The following is a 20,275-nucleotide window of genomic DNA, read 5'->3' on the forward strand; positions in this document are numbered from 1 at the left end:
GTGATATTTTAAAGAAAACAATTTATTTAAAGGCGCTTACCCTAGTTTTAACTCCTAAAAATGAACACTAAATTTAGTTAATCTAGAAACCTGTAGCACGTTTGGATAAAGTTACAATAGAACTCGAATCAATAACCGCTACTTCTCGCGTTTTCAAAAATATGAAACAAAATGCATTTTGTGATATTAAAAACAACAGGATGACCAGAAATACTTCGGTTCTACGGAAATGGATAATCTAAACAATAAAATATAAGTAATGTTTGAGTTCAGTGATCATAAACGGCTCTAATAGTGAAAAATATGCTGTATTGTTTAAAAACTAGAGTCTGTTCCTTTAACATGCAACTTTAGTGGTGAAAGAGCTATGTTATACGGAAACATTTTAACAATTAATTGCAACAAACACTGGGCAGTATCTTTAAGAACCGATGTTTTGACATTATACATCTCTTCTTAGTTTCGGTTTTGTTTTTCCTTTTAGGTTGTCTACGTCAGCGCTACTGTCCCTTACGTACTGCTGTTGGCGCTGCTCATAAGAGGGTTGATGCTGCCGGGAGCCGTGGAGGGAATTAAGGCGTTCATCATTCCTCGCTGGGAGAAACTTCTTACTTTACAGGCAGGGGCAGAGTCACCGTGTTCTTTGGGGTGGGGGTGGGTGATGGCAGGTGAGGGTTTGTAGCAGCGTCAAACCTAGACTAAAGAGCAAGGGAACAGTAATACTTTTTTTCTAGCTTTTAGACACGTATAAACTAAAACAAGGGTAGTCCGAGTACTCCGACCGTTAGCCCGATTATTCTGACCGTTAGCCCGAGTATTCTGACCGTTAGCCCGAGTACTCTGACCGTTAGCCCGAGTATTCTGACCGTTAGTCCGAGTATTCTGACCGTTAGTCCGATTATTCTAACCGTTAGCCCGAGTATTCTGTACGTTAGTCCGAATATTCTTACCGATAGTCTGATTATTCTGACCGTCAGCCCGAGTATTCTGACCGTTAGCCCGAGTATTCTGACCGTTAGCCCGAGTATTCTGACCGTTAGTGCGAGTATTCTGACCGTTAGCCCGAGTATTCTGTACGTTAGTCCGAGTATTCTTACCGTTAGTCTGATTATTCTGACCGTCAGCCCGAGTATTCTGACAGTTAGCCCGAGTATTCTGATCGTTAGCCCAAGTATTCTGACCGTTAGTCCGATTATTCTGACCGTTAGCCCGAGTATTCTGACCATTAGTCCGAGTATTCTAACCGTTAGTCCGAGTACTCTGACCGTTACCCCGAGTACTCTGACCGTTTGCCCGATTATTCTGACCGTTAGCCAGAGTACTCTGACCGTTTGTCCGAGTATTCTGACCGTTACCCGGAGTACTCTAACCGTTAGCCCGATTAATTTAACCGTTAGCCTGAGTACTCTGACCGTTAGCCCATGTAGTCTGACCGTTAGCCCGATTAGTCTGACCGTTAGCCCGATTAGCCTGACCGTTAGCCCAACTACTCTGACCGTTAGCGCGATTATTCTGACCGTTAGTCCGAGTACTCTAACCGTTAGCCCGATTAGCCTGACCGTTAGCCCGATTAGCCTGACCATTAGCCCAACTACCCTGACCATTAGCCCGATTATTCTAACCGTTAGCACGAGTACTCTAACCGTTAGCCCGATTAGCCTGACCGTTAGCCCAACTACTCTGACCGTTAGCGCGATTATTCTGACCGTTAGTCCGAGTACTCTAACCGTTAGCCCGATTAGCCTGACCGTTAGCCCAACTACCCTGACCATTAGCCCGATTATTCTAACCGTTAGCACGACTACTCTGACCGTTAGCCCGTGTACTCTGACCGTTAGCCCGACTATTCTGACCGTTACCCCGACTACTCTGCCGTTCGAGAGCTGGACGGACATTTGGACGCTTATGGTCGCTCTCCCAGTCGGAGATAACTGTATAGCGAAAACATGGAATGGTTGCCTACTACATTACAGCTCTAATACAGCAATAATCCTATGTTTGACTCAATAACCTTTACAACTGATCATTTTCGAGTTCGCTGATAACAAATATTCCACATAGTAATGACCAATGCACACACTACAGGAAGAAACCCCTCAGCACCTATGTATTTAACCGGAACATGACTGTAATGTGTATATTAGTGGTTACTATGTGGCATGTTATTTGATATTAGTGTTTTTTTCTGCTCCAGTGTCACGGGGATCCTATAATACCCGTAACTGAATAAAACACGATTATCCAAATATCTCTTCTAACTGTATATCTTTTAGATCTCTCTGTATTGGGCAGGTACTACCCGAGTGGCCCGGCTCTAGGTGTGATCAGAGATAAGATCTGATATAAATATATATATATAGCACGTTTAGTTCACTAGAAAACACAACAAAACACAATACTCTTTGGAATCTGTATTAACTCTAACGCTGACAAATGTACTTGCTGCAGTAGTTAATTAACAACAACAATATAATAACAACCCAGAGCTAATCACTTAATTAGTTAATCACTAGGTGTCTAGTTTACACAATATTCTAATCACTTCACCGTGATTACAACACACACACGGGTGATAATTGAGAAACGCTGCCAGGGGAACTTAATTAATAAAGAAATTACAACTCTATTCCTAACTGGTTAATTTTTAATTAACCCTTAACTACTCATTCAGTAACCTTGTAATACAGACTTAATACTGGTACATATCACCATAAAGACAATAACCTACAGTTTACCTAGGTCCTCTAGGATGACTGGTTAAGCTTTATCTTACCAAATACTCGTATAAAAATATTAGAACAGTGAAGCCTACAATTTACTTCGTCCGATTACCGGAGACACTGTCTAAAGAATATTGGTATAATACAGTATTAAAATATTTAAAGTCACATCAATCACATCAAGGTTATACAACAGAGCAGAAATATATAGTTACCAAGTCCGGTCTGAACTAATATAGTTCGTTCAGTTGGACAACGTCCGTTCCCCTGGATACTTCCAATGTTTCTCCTCAATATATCTAAAATCCTATCTATTTATTCAAACATCTCAGACTAGTCCGGAGACAGCGAATATCGCCTGGGGGCACAACGCGGTACCTCACCTATCATGTGATATTTCCACAACTCCCAGAGATGGTATATTTTCTTAAATGGCCAGACAGACCGTCGCCAGGTCGCTAGAAATCCCCAGGTCGTAAACCGAACTACTGGGGTTATTACGTAACCACTGTGCCCACCTGGTCTAAGTGCATATTGGGACGCAGGACTACCACCGTCGCGCGGGGGTATTACGTAACCAAGCTGCACACGGCCCTCTAAAACAATTAACATCGACACAGGCGAAAAGATAAGAGCATGTGCCGTCACATCCAGTGTCGCCACCTATCTTTCACATTTATTTTTTACTATCCTGCTACACTTCCCTGTCCGTGTTTCTCCTAGTGCAATTTGTTTTTGTTGTATCAGCTGTTCCTTTCAGGTTTGGATTGACAGCGCTACCCAGGTGATGTGGTCATGCGGCACTGGATCCGCCAACATTATCACACTATCTAGATACAACCGTTTCCATAACAACTGCTATAGGTAAGTTTAAAGATACATGGATAATTTTGGTGGCAATTTAGTGCGTGTCTGCGGAATGATTTTAAAAATGTAATTAATTAATGTCAGATTATTATATTTTATGGCATATGTTTAGCAGTGGATCCGTCACGCTTATCAGATTTTGCAATAATACAGTCTTAAAAAAACAGTATGGGCGTGTAATTGAAGGTAACCTTTATATTTCGCACACAAAATATAAATTAAAATAAATTAAAATAAATACTTTACTTAACGGTCAGAATAAAATTTTGAGACTTCCCCTTTAATATTAAAAAGAAGCCCCATTTAAACTTACATTCAAACAAAAACATGATCACATGATCGAATAATCAATGCATTGGATATGATTTTTTTTTCTGTTTCATTACTATATGTATAATTAATAATTAAGATGGGCACACTACTGATATTAAATTATTTCTGGGTGTATGTATGTTCATTTCAGAGACGCCATCTTGGTGACCGCTCTCGACTGTGTTTCACCAGCGTGTTTGCCGGTTTGTCGTGTTCGCGGTCATGCAAAAGTAGGCTATATGGCGGACTATCTGGGAAAGACACCAGGGGTTGTCCTTTTCAGGGTATGTTGTCCCCCATGCAGTCAAAGGTATACAAAATCAGTGCTGATATTAATAAACCCATCGGATCATTCTAGTTTACTCCGGCGGTGGCGGTTAAATGGTTTTCTCTCTCATTATACGTGTGGTCCATAACTAAATGTCCGACGCCATATAACCAAAATTAAAATGTGTTGAGAGCAAAAAGTTGGATTTTGCGTCAATATTGAGATTTTAATTTTTTTTACATATTGAATTTTAATGAGTTTCTCAATTATTGCAATTGGACAGAAGATCTAAATATAATGAATATAACTACATCCCAAGATTAAGTACTCCTTCCTTCTATGTTTACTTCTCCAAAAACATTATTTTAGACATATTTTTAATGAATGAATGTTTAACGACAACCCAGCACAAAACATATATCGGCTATTGGGTGTCATACAATGGTCATTACTAAATATAAAAATGAATTGATGATAAACATGAATAAAATTTTTTATAAAATCAAGTTTGGTAATTTATATCAGCATTTTGTGACAAAAATCTTCATTTTCAAAGCTGTCGTCAACAAATATTATGGTGTATACCTAAGTAATATCTGTAAGTATGTTAAAATTTATCACTGTTTTGCCTTTTACAAAGTATACATGTGAAAACTAAAAGTAATTTCAGCAGGGTATGAATCATGTCTAATTTTCCCTGAAATTAGTTGTAAACTGCAAATGGCCCCAATGTGACTTTCATCCCTCACATTTCTGTCGTATCAGTCACCACATGATTAGCCTCCACTCCACCAAAATATGGTTAATTTTTTGTTTCCGTCAGTGTTTATATTTAATTAAAAATGAAGTAAAATCTAATGATTGATTTTTTTTCCTATAAATATTTCAAAATCTTTCCAAAGACAACACTGTGCAGATAGAACATATGTAGAAGAAAAAATAGCTGCTCATTGTATGAAGAAATTCCAAAATTTGATAGTTATTACATTTTGAAGTGGTGTCCTCAACATTGCTAAAATTGGCCATGGCAAGGCACTGTGGTAGGTGTTTTAACACAGCCTCTGTATACTCTCAGTTTAAAGGTGACATACCGATACTTACCGAATGAATCAAGTATGTATGAATGCGATGCGAACACGAAACAGACAATTTCACCGGAAGTTTCCTGCTCTGCTGTAGGACTGTGACTACCAGCTCTCAACCAAGACTGCATGCTTTAAGAATGAAGCTTGTTCCGGCCCGCAAAATCGCACCGTAGGCATCTGTTTTATCCAATATGCTGGGAGAAAGAGCTCAACAGGGGTTGTCCTTTTCAGGGTATGTGTCCCCCATGCAGGCAAAGGTACTACTTCACGGGCCTGCTGATATTAATAAAAATGTTATAGCCACTAAGGCTATATAGAAACATATAGCATATTGTGGTCTGAGGCCATGTTCCAGAGACGCCCGTCCGCCTCTTTACTGCCGACTGTCGCGGTTCGGCTATATGGCGGACTATCTCACCAGTCGATCAATGCCGTCAAGGTATGATCAGTGCACACCCAGTCATCTAGTTTTCCGGCGGTGGCGCTCATACGTGTGGTCCATCTAAATGTCCGACGCCATTACCATGAGTGCGCCGTTAAATATCCCTTCCTTCCTTCTATTTTACTCCAAACATTATTTTAGACATATTTTTAATGAATGAATGTTTAACGACAACCCAGTCAAAACATATATCGGCTATTGGGTGACAATGGTCATAACAGTGTGACAAAAAATTATAAAATCAAGTTTTAAAAACACAATGCACAGAGCTGTGCAAAGGTATGTCATAAAATTTCAAGTAAAAAATCAGTCGTGTCAAGATAATAGTGGTGATGTCTACCAAATATATCTTCCTTTGTCGGTCCAACATGATTACACTCCGTCAGAATAAGTGTACACTGACATGTTCACACTCAGGTGGAGGTCTTCTTTATAAGAAATGAATAACAGTATGTATGACGTCCTAACACTCTTCCTGCTCTGCCTGTAGGAGGACACTCTCCCAAGACTGGCTTTAAGAATGAAGCTTGTTCGCAATCGCACCGTAGGCATATTTTATCACTGTTGAATCACTATGGCGTCTAGAACATGACATACATATAAATCCACCCGTCCCCTCTTTACTGCCGACTGTCTTCTTTGTACTCACCCGATGCCGCATTTGGCAAGTATCTTTTGGCGCTCAGATCCATCGATTACCATTCACATACCGTCCTAAACAGTGTGATGTCATAACAGAAAGTCCTAACACTGTGACGTCATAACAGTGTGATGTCATAACAGAAAGTGATGTCATAACTAAGTGTGATGTAATAATAGAGTGATGTTACAACAGTCATAAAAAAGTGTGATGTCATAACAGTGTGACGTCCTAACAGTGTGACGTCCTAACACAGTGACATCCTAACACTGCGATGTCCTAACACTGCGATGTCCTCACACTGTGACGTCCTAACGGTGTGACGTCCTAACACTGTGACATCCTAACACTGTGACGTCATAACAGTGACGTCATAACAGTGTGACGTCCTAACACAGTGACATCCTAACACTGCGACGTCCTAACACTGTGACGTACTAACACTGTGACGTCCTAACACTGTATCATCCTAACGGTGTGACGTCCTAAATCTGACATCCTAACGGTCTGACATCCTAACACTGTGACATCCTAACACTGTGACGTCATAACAGTGTGATGTCATAACAGTGTGACGCCATAACCGTGTGACGTCATAAAGTTAAATTTGTTTTATTTAACGACGCCACTAGAGCACGTTGATTTTTTTAATCTTATCATCGACGTCAAACATATGGTCATTCTGACACCGTCTTTTTTTTTAGGAAACCCGCTGTCGCCACATACGCTACTCTTTTACGGCAGGCAGTAAGTGGTTTGCCCCTACCCACTGAGCCTTTCGGAGCACTCACTGAGGGTTTGGAATCGGTATCTGGATAAAAAATCCCATGCCTGGACTGGGATCCGAACCCAGTACCTACCAGCCTGTACACCGATGGACTAACCACGATGCCACCAAGGCCGGTTAAATGAGTGTGATGTCATAACAGAGTGTGACGTCATAACAGAGTGTGATGTCATAACAGAAAGTGATGTCATAACTGAGTGTGATGTAATAATAGAGTGTGATGTCACAACAGTGTCATAAACAAAGTGTGATGTCATAACAGAGTGTGATGTCATAATAGTGTGACGTCATAACAGTGACGTCATAACACAGTGGCATCCTAACACGGCGACGTCCTAACGGTGTGACGTTCTAACGGTGTGACATCCTAACACTGACGGATTGTCATGTCATAACAGAAAGTGATGTCATGACTCAGTGTGATGTCATAATAGTGTGATGTCACAACAGTGTCATAAACAGAGTGTGACGTCATAACAGTGTGACGTCCTAACATAGTGACATCCTAACACTGCGACGTCCTAACACTGTGACGTACTAACACTGTGACGTCCTAACACTGTATCATCCTAACGGTGTGACGTCCTAAAACTGACATCCTAACGGTGTGACATCCTAACACTGTGACATCCTAACACTATGACGTCATAACAGTGTGATGTCATAACAGTGTGACGCCATAACAGTGACGTCATAAAGTTAAGTTTGTTTTATTTAACGACGCCACTAGAGCACGTTGATTTTTTTTATCTTACAACAGCGATTGGACATCAAACATATGGTCATCCTGACACTGTCTTTTTTTTAGGAAACCCGCTGTCGCCACATACGCTACTCTTTTACGACAGGCAGTAAGTGGTTTGCCCCTACCCACTGAGCCTTTCGGAGCACTCACTCAGGGTTTGGAATCGGTATCTGGATGAAAAATGTCATGCCTGGACTGGGATCCGAACCCAGTACCTACCAGCCTGTAGACTGATGGCCTAACCACGATGCCACCAAGGCCGGTTAAATGAGTGTGATGTCATAACAGAGTGTGAAGTCATAACAGAGTGTGATGTCATAACAGAGTGTCATAAACAAAGTGTGATGTCATAACAGAGTGTGATGTCATAACAGTGTGACGTCCTAACAGTGTGACATCCTAACCCCATGACATCCTAACACTGCGACCTCTTAACACAGCGACGTCCTAACAGTGTGACGTCATAACAGTGTGACGTCATAAAGTTAAGTAGTTTATGACACTCTGTTGTGACATCACTCTATTATGTCACAGTGTTAGTACGTCACACTGTTATGACGTCACACTGTTTATGACATGACACTCAGTTATGATGTCACTCTGTTATGACATCACACATTGTGTATGACACTGTTATGACATCACACTATTATGACATCACACTCTGTTATGACGTCACACTCTGTTATGACATCACACTCATTTAACCGGCCTTGGTGGCATCGTGGTTATGGTCATCGGTCTACAGGCTGGTAGGTACTGGGTTCGGATCCCAATCCAGCCATGGCATTTTTCATCCAGATACCGATTCCAAACCTTGAGTGAGTGCTCCTAAAGTCTCAGTGGTTAGGGGAAACCACTTACTGCCTGTCGTAAAAGAGTAGCGTATGTGGGGACAGCGGGTTTCCTAGAAAAAAAGACGGTGTCAGAATGACCATATGTTTGACGTCCAATAGCCGATGATAAGATAAACAAATCAACGTGCTCTAGTGGCGTCGTTAAATAAAACAAACAACTTCATGAAGTCACACTTATATGACGTCACACTGTTATGACGTCACACTGTTAGGATGTCACAGTGTTAGGACGTCAGACTGTTAGGACGTCAGTGTTAGGACATCGCATTGTTAGGACATCGCAGTGTTAGGACGTCACAGTATTAGGATGTCACTGTGTTAGGACATCACACTTTTATGACGTCACACTGTTATGACATCACACTTTTTTATGACTTGTGACATCACACTGTTGGGATGTCACAGTGTTAGGACGTCACACCGTTAGGACGTCAGAGTGTTAGGACATCGCAGTGTTAGGATATCGCAGTGTTAGGACGTCACACCGTTAGGACGTCACACTATTAGGATGTCACAGTGTTAGGGCGTCACAGCGTTGGTATGTCACAGGGTTAGGACGTCGCACTGTCAGGATGTCACAGTGTTAGTACGTCACAGTGTTGGTACGTCACATTGTTAGGACGTCGCAGTGTTAGGATGTCACTGTGTTAGGCTGTCGCAGTGTGAGGATGTCACTGTTAGGATGTCACTCTGTTATGACGTCACACTATTATGACATCACACTTTGTTTATGACACTGTTGTGACATCACACTCTATTATTACATCACACTCAGTTATGACATCACTTTCTGTTATGACATCACACTCTGTTATGTCATCACACTCATTTAACCGGCCTCGGTGGCATCGTGGTTAGGCCATCAGTCTACAGGCTGCTAGGTACTGGGTTCGGATCCCAGTCCAGGCATGGGATTTTTCATCCAGATACCGATTGCAAACCCTGAGCGAGTGCTCCGAAAGGCTCAGTGGGTAGGGGCAAACCACTTACTGCCTGTCGTAAAAGAGTGGCGTATGTGTCGACAGAGGGTTTCCTAAAAAATGGGGGGGGGGGGGGGGGGGGGGGGGTATCAGAATGACCATATGTTTGACGTCCAATAGCCGATGATAAGATAAAAAAAATCAACGTGCTCTAGTGGCGTCGTTAAATAAAACAAACTTAACTTTATGACGTTACACTGTTCTGACGTCACACTGTTAGGACGTCGCTGTGTTAAGACGTCGCACTGTTATGACGTCAACCTGCTATGACATCACACTGTTATGACGTCACATTGTTATGACGTCACACTGTTATGACGTCACAGTGTTAGGACGTCACACCATTAGGATGTCACAGTGTTAGGGCGTCACAGCGTAGTATATCACAGTGTTAGGACGTCGCAGTGTTAGGATGTCATTGTGTTAGGACGTCACACTGTTAAGACGTCACACTATTATGACACCACACTCAGTTATGATATCACACTTTGTTTATGACACTGTTGTGACATCACACTCTGTTATTACATCACACTGAGTTATGACATCACTTTCTGTTATGACATCACACTTTGTCAGTGTTAGGATGTCACAGTGTTAGTACGTCACACTGTTATGACGTCACACTGTTTATGACATCACACTGAGTTATGATGTCACTCTGTTATGACATCAAACTTTGTTTATGACACTGTTGTGACATCACACTATTATGACATCAAACTCAGTTATGATGTCACTCTGTTATGACATCATACTTTGTTTATGACACTGTTGTGACATCACACTCTATTATGACTTCACACTGAGTTATGACATCACTTTCTGTTATGACATCATACTCTGTCAGTGTTAGGATGTCACAGTGTTAGGACGTCACACCGTTAGGATGTCACACTGTTTTGACATCACACTGATAGTACGTCACTCTGTTAGTACGTAACATTTTTAGGACGTCGCAGTGGTAGGATGTCACTGTTAGGATGTCACACTGTTATGACGTCACACTATTATGATATCACACTTTGTTTATGACATTGTTGTGACATCACACTATTATTACATCACACTCAGTTATAACATCACTTTCTGTTATGACATCACACTCTGTGATGACGTCACACTCTGTTTATGACACTGTTATGACATCACACTATTATGACATCAAACTCAGTTATGATGTCACTCTGTTATGACAACACACTTTGTTTATGACACTGTTGTGACATCACACTCTATTATGACTTCACACTGAGTTATGACATCACTTTTTGTTATGACATCACACTGTCAGTGTTAGGATGTCACAGTGATAGTACGTCACACCGATAGGATGTCACACTGTTAGGACGTCACACTGTTAGTACGTCACTGTGTTATTACGTAACATTTTAGGACGTCGCAGTGTTAGGATGTCACTGTGTTAGGATGTCGCAGTGTGAGGATGTCACTGTCAGGATGTCACACTGTTATGACGTCACACTATTATGACATCACACTTTGTTTATGACACTGTTGTGACATCACACTATTATTACATCACACTCAGTTATGACATCACTTTCTGTTATGACATCACACTCTGTTATGACGTCACACTCTGTTATGACATCACACTCATTTAACCAGCCTCGGTGGCATTGTGTTAGGCCATCAGTCTACAGGCTGGTAGGTACTGGGTTCGGATCCCAGTCCAGGCATGGGATTTTTCATCCAGATACCGATTGCAAACCCTGAGCGAGTGCTCCGAAAGGCTCAGTGGGTAGGGGCAAACCACAATTATTGCCTGTCGTAAAAGTGGCGTATGTGTCGACAGCGGGTTTCCTAAAAAAACAGGCGGTGTCAGAATGACCATATGTTTGACGTCCAATAGCCGATGATAAGATAAAAAAATCAACGTGCTCTAGTGGCGTCGTTAAATAAAACAAACTTAACTTTATGACGTCACACTGTTATGACGTCACACGGTTATGACGACACACTGTTAGGATGTCACACTGTTAGGACGTCACACCGTTAGGAAGTCAGTGTTAGGACATCGCAGTGTTAGGATGTCACTGTGTTAGGACGTCACAGTGTTATGACGTCACACTGTTATTACATCACACTTTTTTATGACTGTTGTGACATCACACTATTATTACATCACACTTAGTTATGACATCACTTTCTGTTATTACATCACACTGTTATGACGTCACACTGTTATGACGTCACATTGTTAGAACGTCACACCATTAGGATGTCACAGTGTTAGGGCGTCACAGCAGCGTAGTATATCGCAGTGCTAGGACGTCGCAGTGTTAGGATGCCATTGTGTTAGGACGTCACACTGTTAAGACGTCACACTATTATGACACCACACTGAGTTGTGACATCACTTTCTGTTATGACACACTCAGTTATGACATCACACTTTGTTTATGACACTGTTGTGACAACACACTCTATTATGACTTCACACTGAGTTATGACATCACTTTCTGTTATGACATCATACTCTGTCAGTGTTAGGATGTCACAGTGTTAGGACGTCACACCGTTAGGATGTCACACTGTTAGGACGTCACACTGTTAATACGTCACTGTGTTAGTACGTAACATTGTTAGGACGTCACAGTGGTAGGATGTCACTGTGTTAGGATGTCGCAGTGTGAGGATGTCACTGTTAGGATGTCACACTGTTATGACATCACACTTTGTTTATGACACTGTTGTGACATCACACTATTATTACATCACACTCGGTTATGACATCACTTTCTGTTATGACATCACACTCTGTTATGACGTCACACTCTGTTATGACTTCACACTCATTTAACCGGCGTATGTGTCGACAGCGGGTTTCCTATAAAAAAAATGCGGTGTCAGAATGACCATATGTTTGACGTCCAATAGCCGATGATAAGATAAAACAAATCAACGTGCTCTAGTGGCGTCGTTAAATAAAACAAACTTAACTTTAAGACGTCACACTGTTATGACGTCACACTGTTATGACGACACACTGTTAGGATATCACACTGTTAGGACGTCACACCGTTAGGACGTCATGGTGTTAGGACATCGCAGTGTTAGGACATCGCAGTGTTAGGACGTCACACCGTTAGGGCATCACAATGTTAGGACATCACAGTGTTAGGACATCGCAGTGTTAGGATGTTCACTGTGTTCGGACGTCACACTGTTGTGACGTCACACTGTTATGACATCACACTTTTTTATGACTGTTGTGACATCACACTATTATTAGATCACACTTAGTTATGACATCACTTTCTGTTATGACATCACACTGTTATGACGTCACACTGTTATGACGTCACAGTGTTAGGACGTCACACCATTAGGATGCCACAGTGTTAAGGCGTCACAGCGTAGTATATCACAGTGTTAGGACGTCGCAGTGTTAGGATGTCACAGTGTTAGTACGTCACACTGTTATGACGTCACACTGTTTATGACATCACACTCAGTTATGATGTCACTCTGTTATGACATCACACTTTGTTTATGACACTCTGTTATGATATCACACTCTGTTATGACTTCACACTCTGTTATGATATCACACTCATTTAACTGGCCTTGGTGGCGTCGTGATTAGGCCATCAGTCTGATCCCAGTCCAGGCATGGCATTTTTCATCCAGATACCGATTCCAAACCCTCAGTGAGTGCTCCGAAAGGCTCAGTGGGTAGGGGCAAACCACTTACTGCCTGTTGTAAAAGAGTAGCGTATGTGGCGACAGCGGGTTTCCTAAAAAAAAAGACGGTGTCAGAATGACCATATGTTTGACGTCGATGATAAGATTAAAAAAATCAACGTGCTCTAGTGGCGTCGTTAAATAAAACAAACTTAACTTTATGACGTCATACTGTTATGGCGTCACACTGTTATGACGTCACAGTTAGGATGTCACACTGTTAGGACGTCAGAGTGTTAGGACGTCGCAGTGTTAGGGCATCGCAGTGTAGGACGTCACAGCGTTAGGACATCGCAGCGTTGGGACATCACAGTGTTAGGACATCGCAATGTTAGGATGTCACTGTGTTAGGACGTCACACTGTTATGACGTCACACTGTTATGACATCACACTATTATTACATCACACTTAGTTATAACATCACTTACAAAGATGAATTCCATAAATACAACCGTAATGGAGGTCGCCATCTTTGTTGCTTAAAACAGAAATGGCTATAAACACAGCGGACGTATAAATAGCCTTAGATAATGAAGGCTGGCTATCTAAACAGTGATAATATTTTTGGGCGAAAGTCCTGTGTAAGGTCAACACACCCTAATTTAAACTTTCCTGTGCGTAACACAGGTTATAAGAAAACCAATAACACCCCCTTCCCCCAAAAGTTCAAAACCCTTCAAAAGACCCCTCAAAAGCAGAAACAAACGTATCCCTTACAGCCTTGACATTGTCACTTAGTGACGGTTACACTGAGCTTTATTGTTTCTAACAGAAATGACAACTGTGTACATTTAGCTGGTTGAACAAAGCAGTTTCAGGAAAAACGAAATTTCAGCCAATATTTTATTACGCCATTTAGTAGGTCAACCACTCTATGACTCTTGTGTTTCGGTTCCAGGGCCGGGCATCGCTTTCATCGTGTACCCGGAAGCACTCAGCACAATGGCGTTTGGACAGATCTGGGCAGCCGTCTTCTTCATCATGCTCTTCCTGGCGGGCCTCGACAGCCAGGTCAGAATTAAACGTTATCTTAACTTCGAGATAATGATACTTCGAGATATCAAATATATGTTTTTGGTAGTTTTTGCTAGTGTCATACTATATTATCATGGGCTACTATGTGAACATGAATGAACTGATGATTAAAGCTTCAGTCCCTGGAAAATGTTTATTATTTAAGCATTTAGAACAGATAATCCAATTACGTTTGGTGCATATAAGACGCCGCACTCCGCATTGGTTTCTCTACGCTGGTTTATCCAAGTCAAAAACAAACCCAGTATTTCGAAAGTGGGACACTTTTGACGGGCTCTCAACGATCTCTGTTTTAATTGGTGTATCGCAAGCGTGGAATTCCCCAGCAAGAGATCACGCGAGATTTCGCAGTTTTCGAACGCGATTAATGGCGTCAACACCAAAAATACACATCGGCTACATATGATTTCTGAACGTTGAGTAAACTTTGATCAATGATGCACGCAAAAATAGTTTTTCGTGTTTCGTACAATACATATGGAGTTTTTTAAATGCCGGAAGTATCTACTTGGCCAAAATTCAGTTTGTTAGGCCAGCTCAGATAACAGATATAGGTATAGTTGATCATCTGAAGTCCTCCCCAGCCTACATGAACATTTTTTTAAAAATAATTTAAGTTTGATTTACATAAGAAGATCAGTAAAAGTGCTTTGGAAATCAATAAAACAACAGCAACAAACAAAACACAAAATAATAATAATAATAATACCCCGCCCCCCACCAAACAACATTATTTTTGTGGCAATTTGGAAAAAAATCGGCTGAGACATAAATAACTTGTAGTAAATAAGAAAACGGCGTTCCTTGTGGGAAGGACTATAGGTTATAGTTGCTGTACACACCGTTCGTTAAGCTTCAATTTAATTTGTTACGTTTTTATATTCATTTACGCCTCAAGCATACTGTCCTGGGCACACACCTTAGCTAGTTGAGCTATCTGGCGAGGTCATAGGTTAATTGGTAATTGTTATTGGTTAGTGAGTTAGTATACACGCGATTTATTGCGCTTTCCACTGATGTCACTAATATATTACGTCATGTTACAGTTTGTGATGGTGGAGGTAGTTATTGACTTTCTGTGCGACACGCTACCTAAGACCATCAGCAAGAGAAGAGTGGTAGTGACAGCATGCTCGTGTTTATTTCTCTGTGTGCTCGGTCTGCCGTTCATAACACAGGTATGGGCACTACAGATGATATCATAACACAGGTATGTGCAATACAGACGATATCATAACAGGTATGTGCAATACAGACGATATTATAACACAGGTATGTGCAATGCAGGCGATATCACAACTCAGGTATGTGAACTACAGACGATATCATAACAAAGGTGTGTGCAATACAGACGATATTATAACAGGTATATGCGATACAGACGATATCATAACACAGGTATGTGAAATACAGACGATATCATAACACAGATATGTGCAATACAGACGACATCATAACACAGAAGGGGTATGTGCAATACAGACAATATTATAACACAGGTATGTGCGATACAGACGATATCATAACACAGGTATGTGCAATACAGACGATATTATAACACAGGTATGTGCGATACAGACGATATTATAACACAGGTATGTGCAATACAGACGATATCGTAACACAGGTATGTGCGATACAGACGATATCATAACACAGATATGTGCAATACAGACGATATCATAACACAGATATGTGCAATACAGACTATATCATAACACAGAACAGATATGTGTAATACAAACTATGTCATAACAGAAGTATGTGCAATACAAACAATATCATAACACAGATATGTGCAATACAGACGATATCATAACACAGAACAGGTATGTGCAATACATACGATATTATAACAGGTATGTGCGATACAGACGATATCATAACACAGGTATGTGCAATACAGACGATATTATAACACAGGTATGTGCGATACAGACGATATATAACACAGGTATGTGCAATACAGACGATATCGTAACACAGGTATGTGCAATACAGACGATATCAAAACACAGATATGTGCAATACAGACGATATCATGTCACAGGTATGTGCAATACAGACGATGTCATAACACAGGTATGTGCAATACAGGCAATGTCATATATCACAGATATGTGCAATACAGACGATGTCATAACACAGGTATGTGCGATACAGACGATATCATAACACAGATATGTGCAATACAGACGATATCATAACACAGATATGTGCAATACAGACGATATCGTAACACAGGTATGTGCAATACAGACGATATCATAACACAGAACAGGTATGTGCAATACAGACGATATCATAACACAGATATGTGCAATACAAACTATGTCATAACAGAAGTATGTGCAATACAAACAATATCATAACACAGGTATGTGCAATACAGACAATATTATAACACAGGCATGTACAATACAGACGATATCATATCACAGGTATGTGCAATACAGACGATATCATAACACAGGCATGTACAATACAGACGATATCATAACACAGGTATGTGCAATACAGGCGATATCATAACTCAGGTATGTGCAATACAGACGATATCATAACACAGGTATGTGCAATACAGACGATATTATAACACAGGTATATGCGATACAGACGATATCATAACACAGGTATGTGCAATACCGACGATATCATAACAGAGATATGTGCAATACAGACGATATCATAACACAGAACAGGTATGTGCAATACAGACGATATTATAACAGGTATGTGCGATACAGACGATATCATAACACAGGTATGTGCAATACAGACGATATTATAACACAGGTATGTGCGATACAGACGATATATAACACAGGTATGTGCAATACAGACGATATCGTAACAGGTATGTGCAATACAGACGATATCATAACACAGATATGTGCAATACAGACGATATCATAACACAGATATGTGTGCAATACAGACGATATCATATCACAGGTATGTGCAATACAGACGATGTCGTAACACAGGTATGTGCAATACAGACGATGTCATAACACAGATATGTGCAATACAGACGATGTCATAACACAGGTGTGTGTAATACAGACGATATCATAACACAGGTATGTGCAATACAGACGATATCATAAGACAGGTATGTGCAACACAGACGATATCCACAGAGAGTGGACATAAAAAAAACAAGTGGGTGGCGTCTACACTTTTGAGCGATGTTTTTGTGGGGAATGAGGTCACATTCCCACGAGAAAAAATAGCTCGGACGGAAGTGGAATTGATTCGATCCTCTTTACACACGCACCTAGTATATATACTATATAATACGCAAAGCGTTTTTAAAAGTTTGCGATCTTTCCGACCAATGGGGTGGGACGTAGCCCAGTGGTAAAGCGTTCGCTCGATGCGCGATCGGTCTGGGATCGATATCCGTCGGTGGGCCCATTGGGCTAATTCTCATTCCAGTCAGTGCACCACGACTGGCATATCAAAGGCCATGGTGTGTACTGCTAATCGAAAAGGGTAGCCCATGAAGTGGCGACAGCGGGTTTCGTCTCTCAATATATGTGTGATCCTTAACCATGTTTCTGACGCCATATAACCGTAAATAAAATGTGTTGAGTGCGTCGTTAAATAAAACATTTCCTTCCTTCCTTCGTTCCGACTGCTTCTCATCTTTTGATTTCTACTGCTTACCACCTTCTTTTGTACTTACTCGATGCCGAATTTCGCAAGGATCTTAGTGTGTTCATGTCCAGTCGACAACCATACACACATCGTGCTAACATAAATACAACCGTAATGGAAGACGTTTGTTTTGTTTAACGACACCACTAGAGCACATTGATTATTAATCATCGGCTATTGGATATCAAAAATTTGGTAATTTTGACATAGTCATAGAGGAAACCCACTACATTTTATTTTCATTAGTAGCAAGCGATCTTTTATATGCACCATCCCACAGACAGGATAGTACATACCACGGCATTTGATATACCAGTCGTGGTGCACTGGCTGAAACGAGAAATAACCGAATGGGCCCACCGACGGGGATCGATGCCAAACCGACTGCGTATCAATCGATCCGATCGCTTTACTACTGGGCTACATCCCGCCCCTCAAAAGTAATGGAGGCCGCCATCATGTTTTGTAACACGGAAGTGGCTACGTATAAATTTGTTTCGAGAAAGCCCATTGTAATGCTACCACACCTCATCAAAACCTCCTCGTGCTTTGAACGGGTAGCAACAATACATATATTATTTAGTGTCTTTCTTTCTGACCGACCTTTGTGGTGTCGTGTAAAACAGTAAAAACAGTCTTAAGGCGCAGTAATACGCAATATTCTTCGGATAAATGAAAATAACGAGGCTTGTATGATTCATCCAGAGAATAGCGAAAACGAACGAGTCTATTAAAAAGTTAAATTTTGTTTTGTTTAAAGACACCACTAGAGCACATTGATTTATTAATCATCGGCTATTGAATGACAAATATTTGGTATTTTTTACATATAGTCCCAGAAAGGAAACCCGCAATATTTCTCCATTAGTAGCAAGGGATCGTTTATATGCACCATCCCACAAGCAGGTTAGCACATACCACGGTCTTTGATATACCAGTCGTGGAGTTAATTAAAAGGTAACTGCGCATATGTTTTGCATTATAATTAGTATACAATGTTACAGAACAGAGAAGCGAGAATGCGTCTTTAACCATCCAATTTCTCGGTTTTCAGGGCGGAGCGTACGTGTTGACCTTGGTAGACTGGTATTTTGCGGCCTATACGCTTCCAGCCATCGCCTTTATGGAGGTTGCCATCATCAGTTGGATTTATGGTAATATCCTGTCCTTTAAATCTCATAATAATAATATACTAGCATACTATTTCGTTGTGGTTGTGTGTGTTATTTAATATATTCTCTTCAATGAACACATTTTATGTCATTGTGTAAATCCCTTTTGAATTTTAGGATGTACAGGGGGGATTTAGCTCAGTCGGTAGAGCGCTCACTTGAAATGATTAGGATCGGACCACCTCGGCGGACCCATTGGGCCTCCCCGTCCCATCCAGTGGCCCACAACTAGTATATCAAGGACGTGGAATATACTGTCCTGCAAATAAAAGATCCCTTGCTGCTAATGGGGGGAAATATAACGTTTCAGAATTACCAAATGTTTGACATCCGATAACTAATGATTAATCCATCAATGTGCTCTACTAGTATCGTTAAACAAAACAAACTTATTTTGTGTTGTATAGAGGTACTCATTTGGGTATGATAAATGTTTAAAATGTGTTTTGTTTAACGACCCCACCACACTGAACAATAACACTGACGTTGTTTTCCAGGTGCCGATCGTTTGATGTCTGATATCCGCATGATGCTGGGATATACTCCATCGATCGTCATCAAAATATCGTGGAAATTTATCGCCCCGACGATTATATTGGTAATACATCACCATAATTAACCATCTTATTGAATACTGATGATAAATACCAACAATTGGGCGTGTTAATTGTATTATCTATAGGTGGAATGAACCAAAGCATAGTTGCAATGTCAAATGAGACCAGATATTATCATTAAAAGTTCATTATCATAGTGGTAGGTGTTCGTTTATATTTATTAGTAATAAATTAGTATTGATAATTTTGTTATAATTAACTGAAGAATTCCAGAATTGTAATTTATTGCCACAATCCTTGTCCCTCCCCTGTCTCCGTCTGTGCCTCTCTCTCTCTCCCTCCTTGTCTCTCCTTGTCTCTCTCTCTCTCTCTCTCTCTCTCTCTCTGTCTCCGTTTGTGCCCCTCTCTCCCTCCTTCTCTCTCTCTCTGCATCTGT

At 40.8% G+C, this 20,275-nt stretch overlaps 1 protein-coding gene across 1 annotated transcript in view; it reads left to right on the top strand.

The window, feature by feature from the left end:
- The window catches only part of LOC121379554 (sodium- and chloride-dependent betaine transporter-like), a 31,429-nt gene that overhangs the window by 3,392 nt on the left and 7,762 nt on the right, over positions 1–20,275 (top strand). The window contains exons 3-11 of the mRNA XM_041508199.1: positions 485–648; positions 978–1,140; positions 3,481–3,584; positions 4,051–4,183; positions 5,347–5,425; positions 14,311–14,423; positions 15,494–15,625; positions 19,165–19,264; positions 19,780–19,880. Coding sequence (XP_041364133.1) covers positions 485–648; positions 978–1,140; positions 3,481–3,584; positions 4,051–4,183; positions 5,347–5,425; positions 14,311–14,423; positions 15,494–15,625; positions 19,165–19,264; positions 19,780–19,880 — 1,089 coding nt within the window. The remainder of the gene's footprint in view (positions 1–484; positions 649–977; positions 1,141–3,480; positions 3,585–4,050; positions 4,184–5,346; positions 5,426–14,310; positions 14,424–15,493; positions 15,626–19,164; positions 19,265–19,779; positions 19,881–20,275) is intronic.

Source organism: Gigantopelta aegis, chromosome 8, assembly GCF_016097555.1.
Source record: "Gigantopelta aegis isolate Gae_Host chromosome 8, Gae_host_genome, whole genome shotgun sequence".
In the NCBI taxonomy this organism is placed as follows: Eukaryota; Metazoa; Mollusca; class Gastropoda; order Neomphalida; family Peltospiridae; genus Gigantopelta; species Gigantopelta aegis.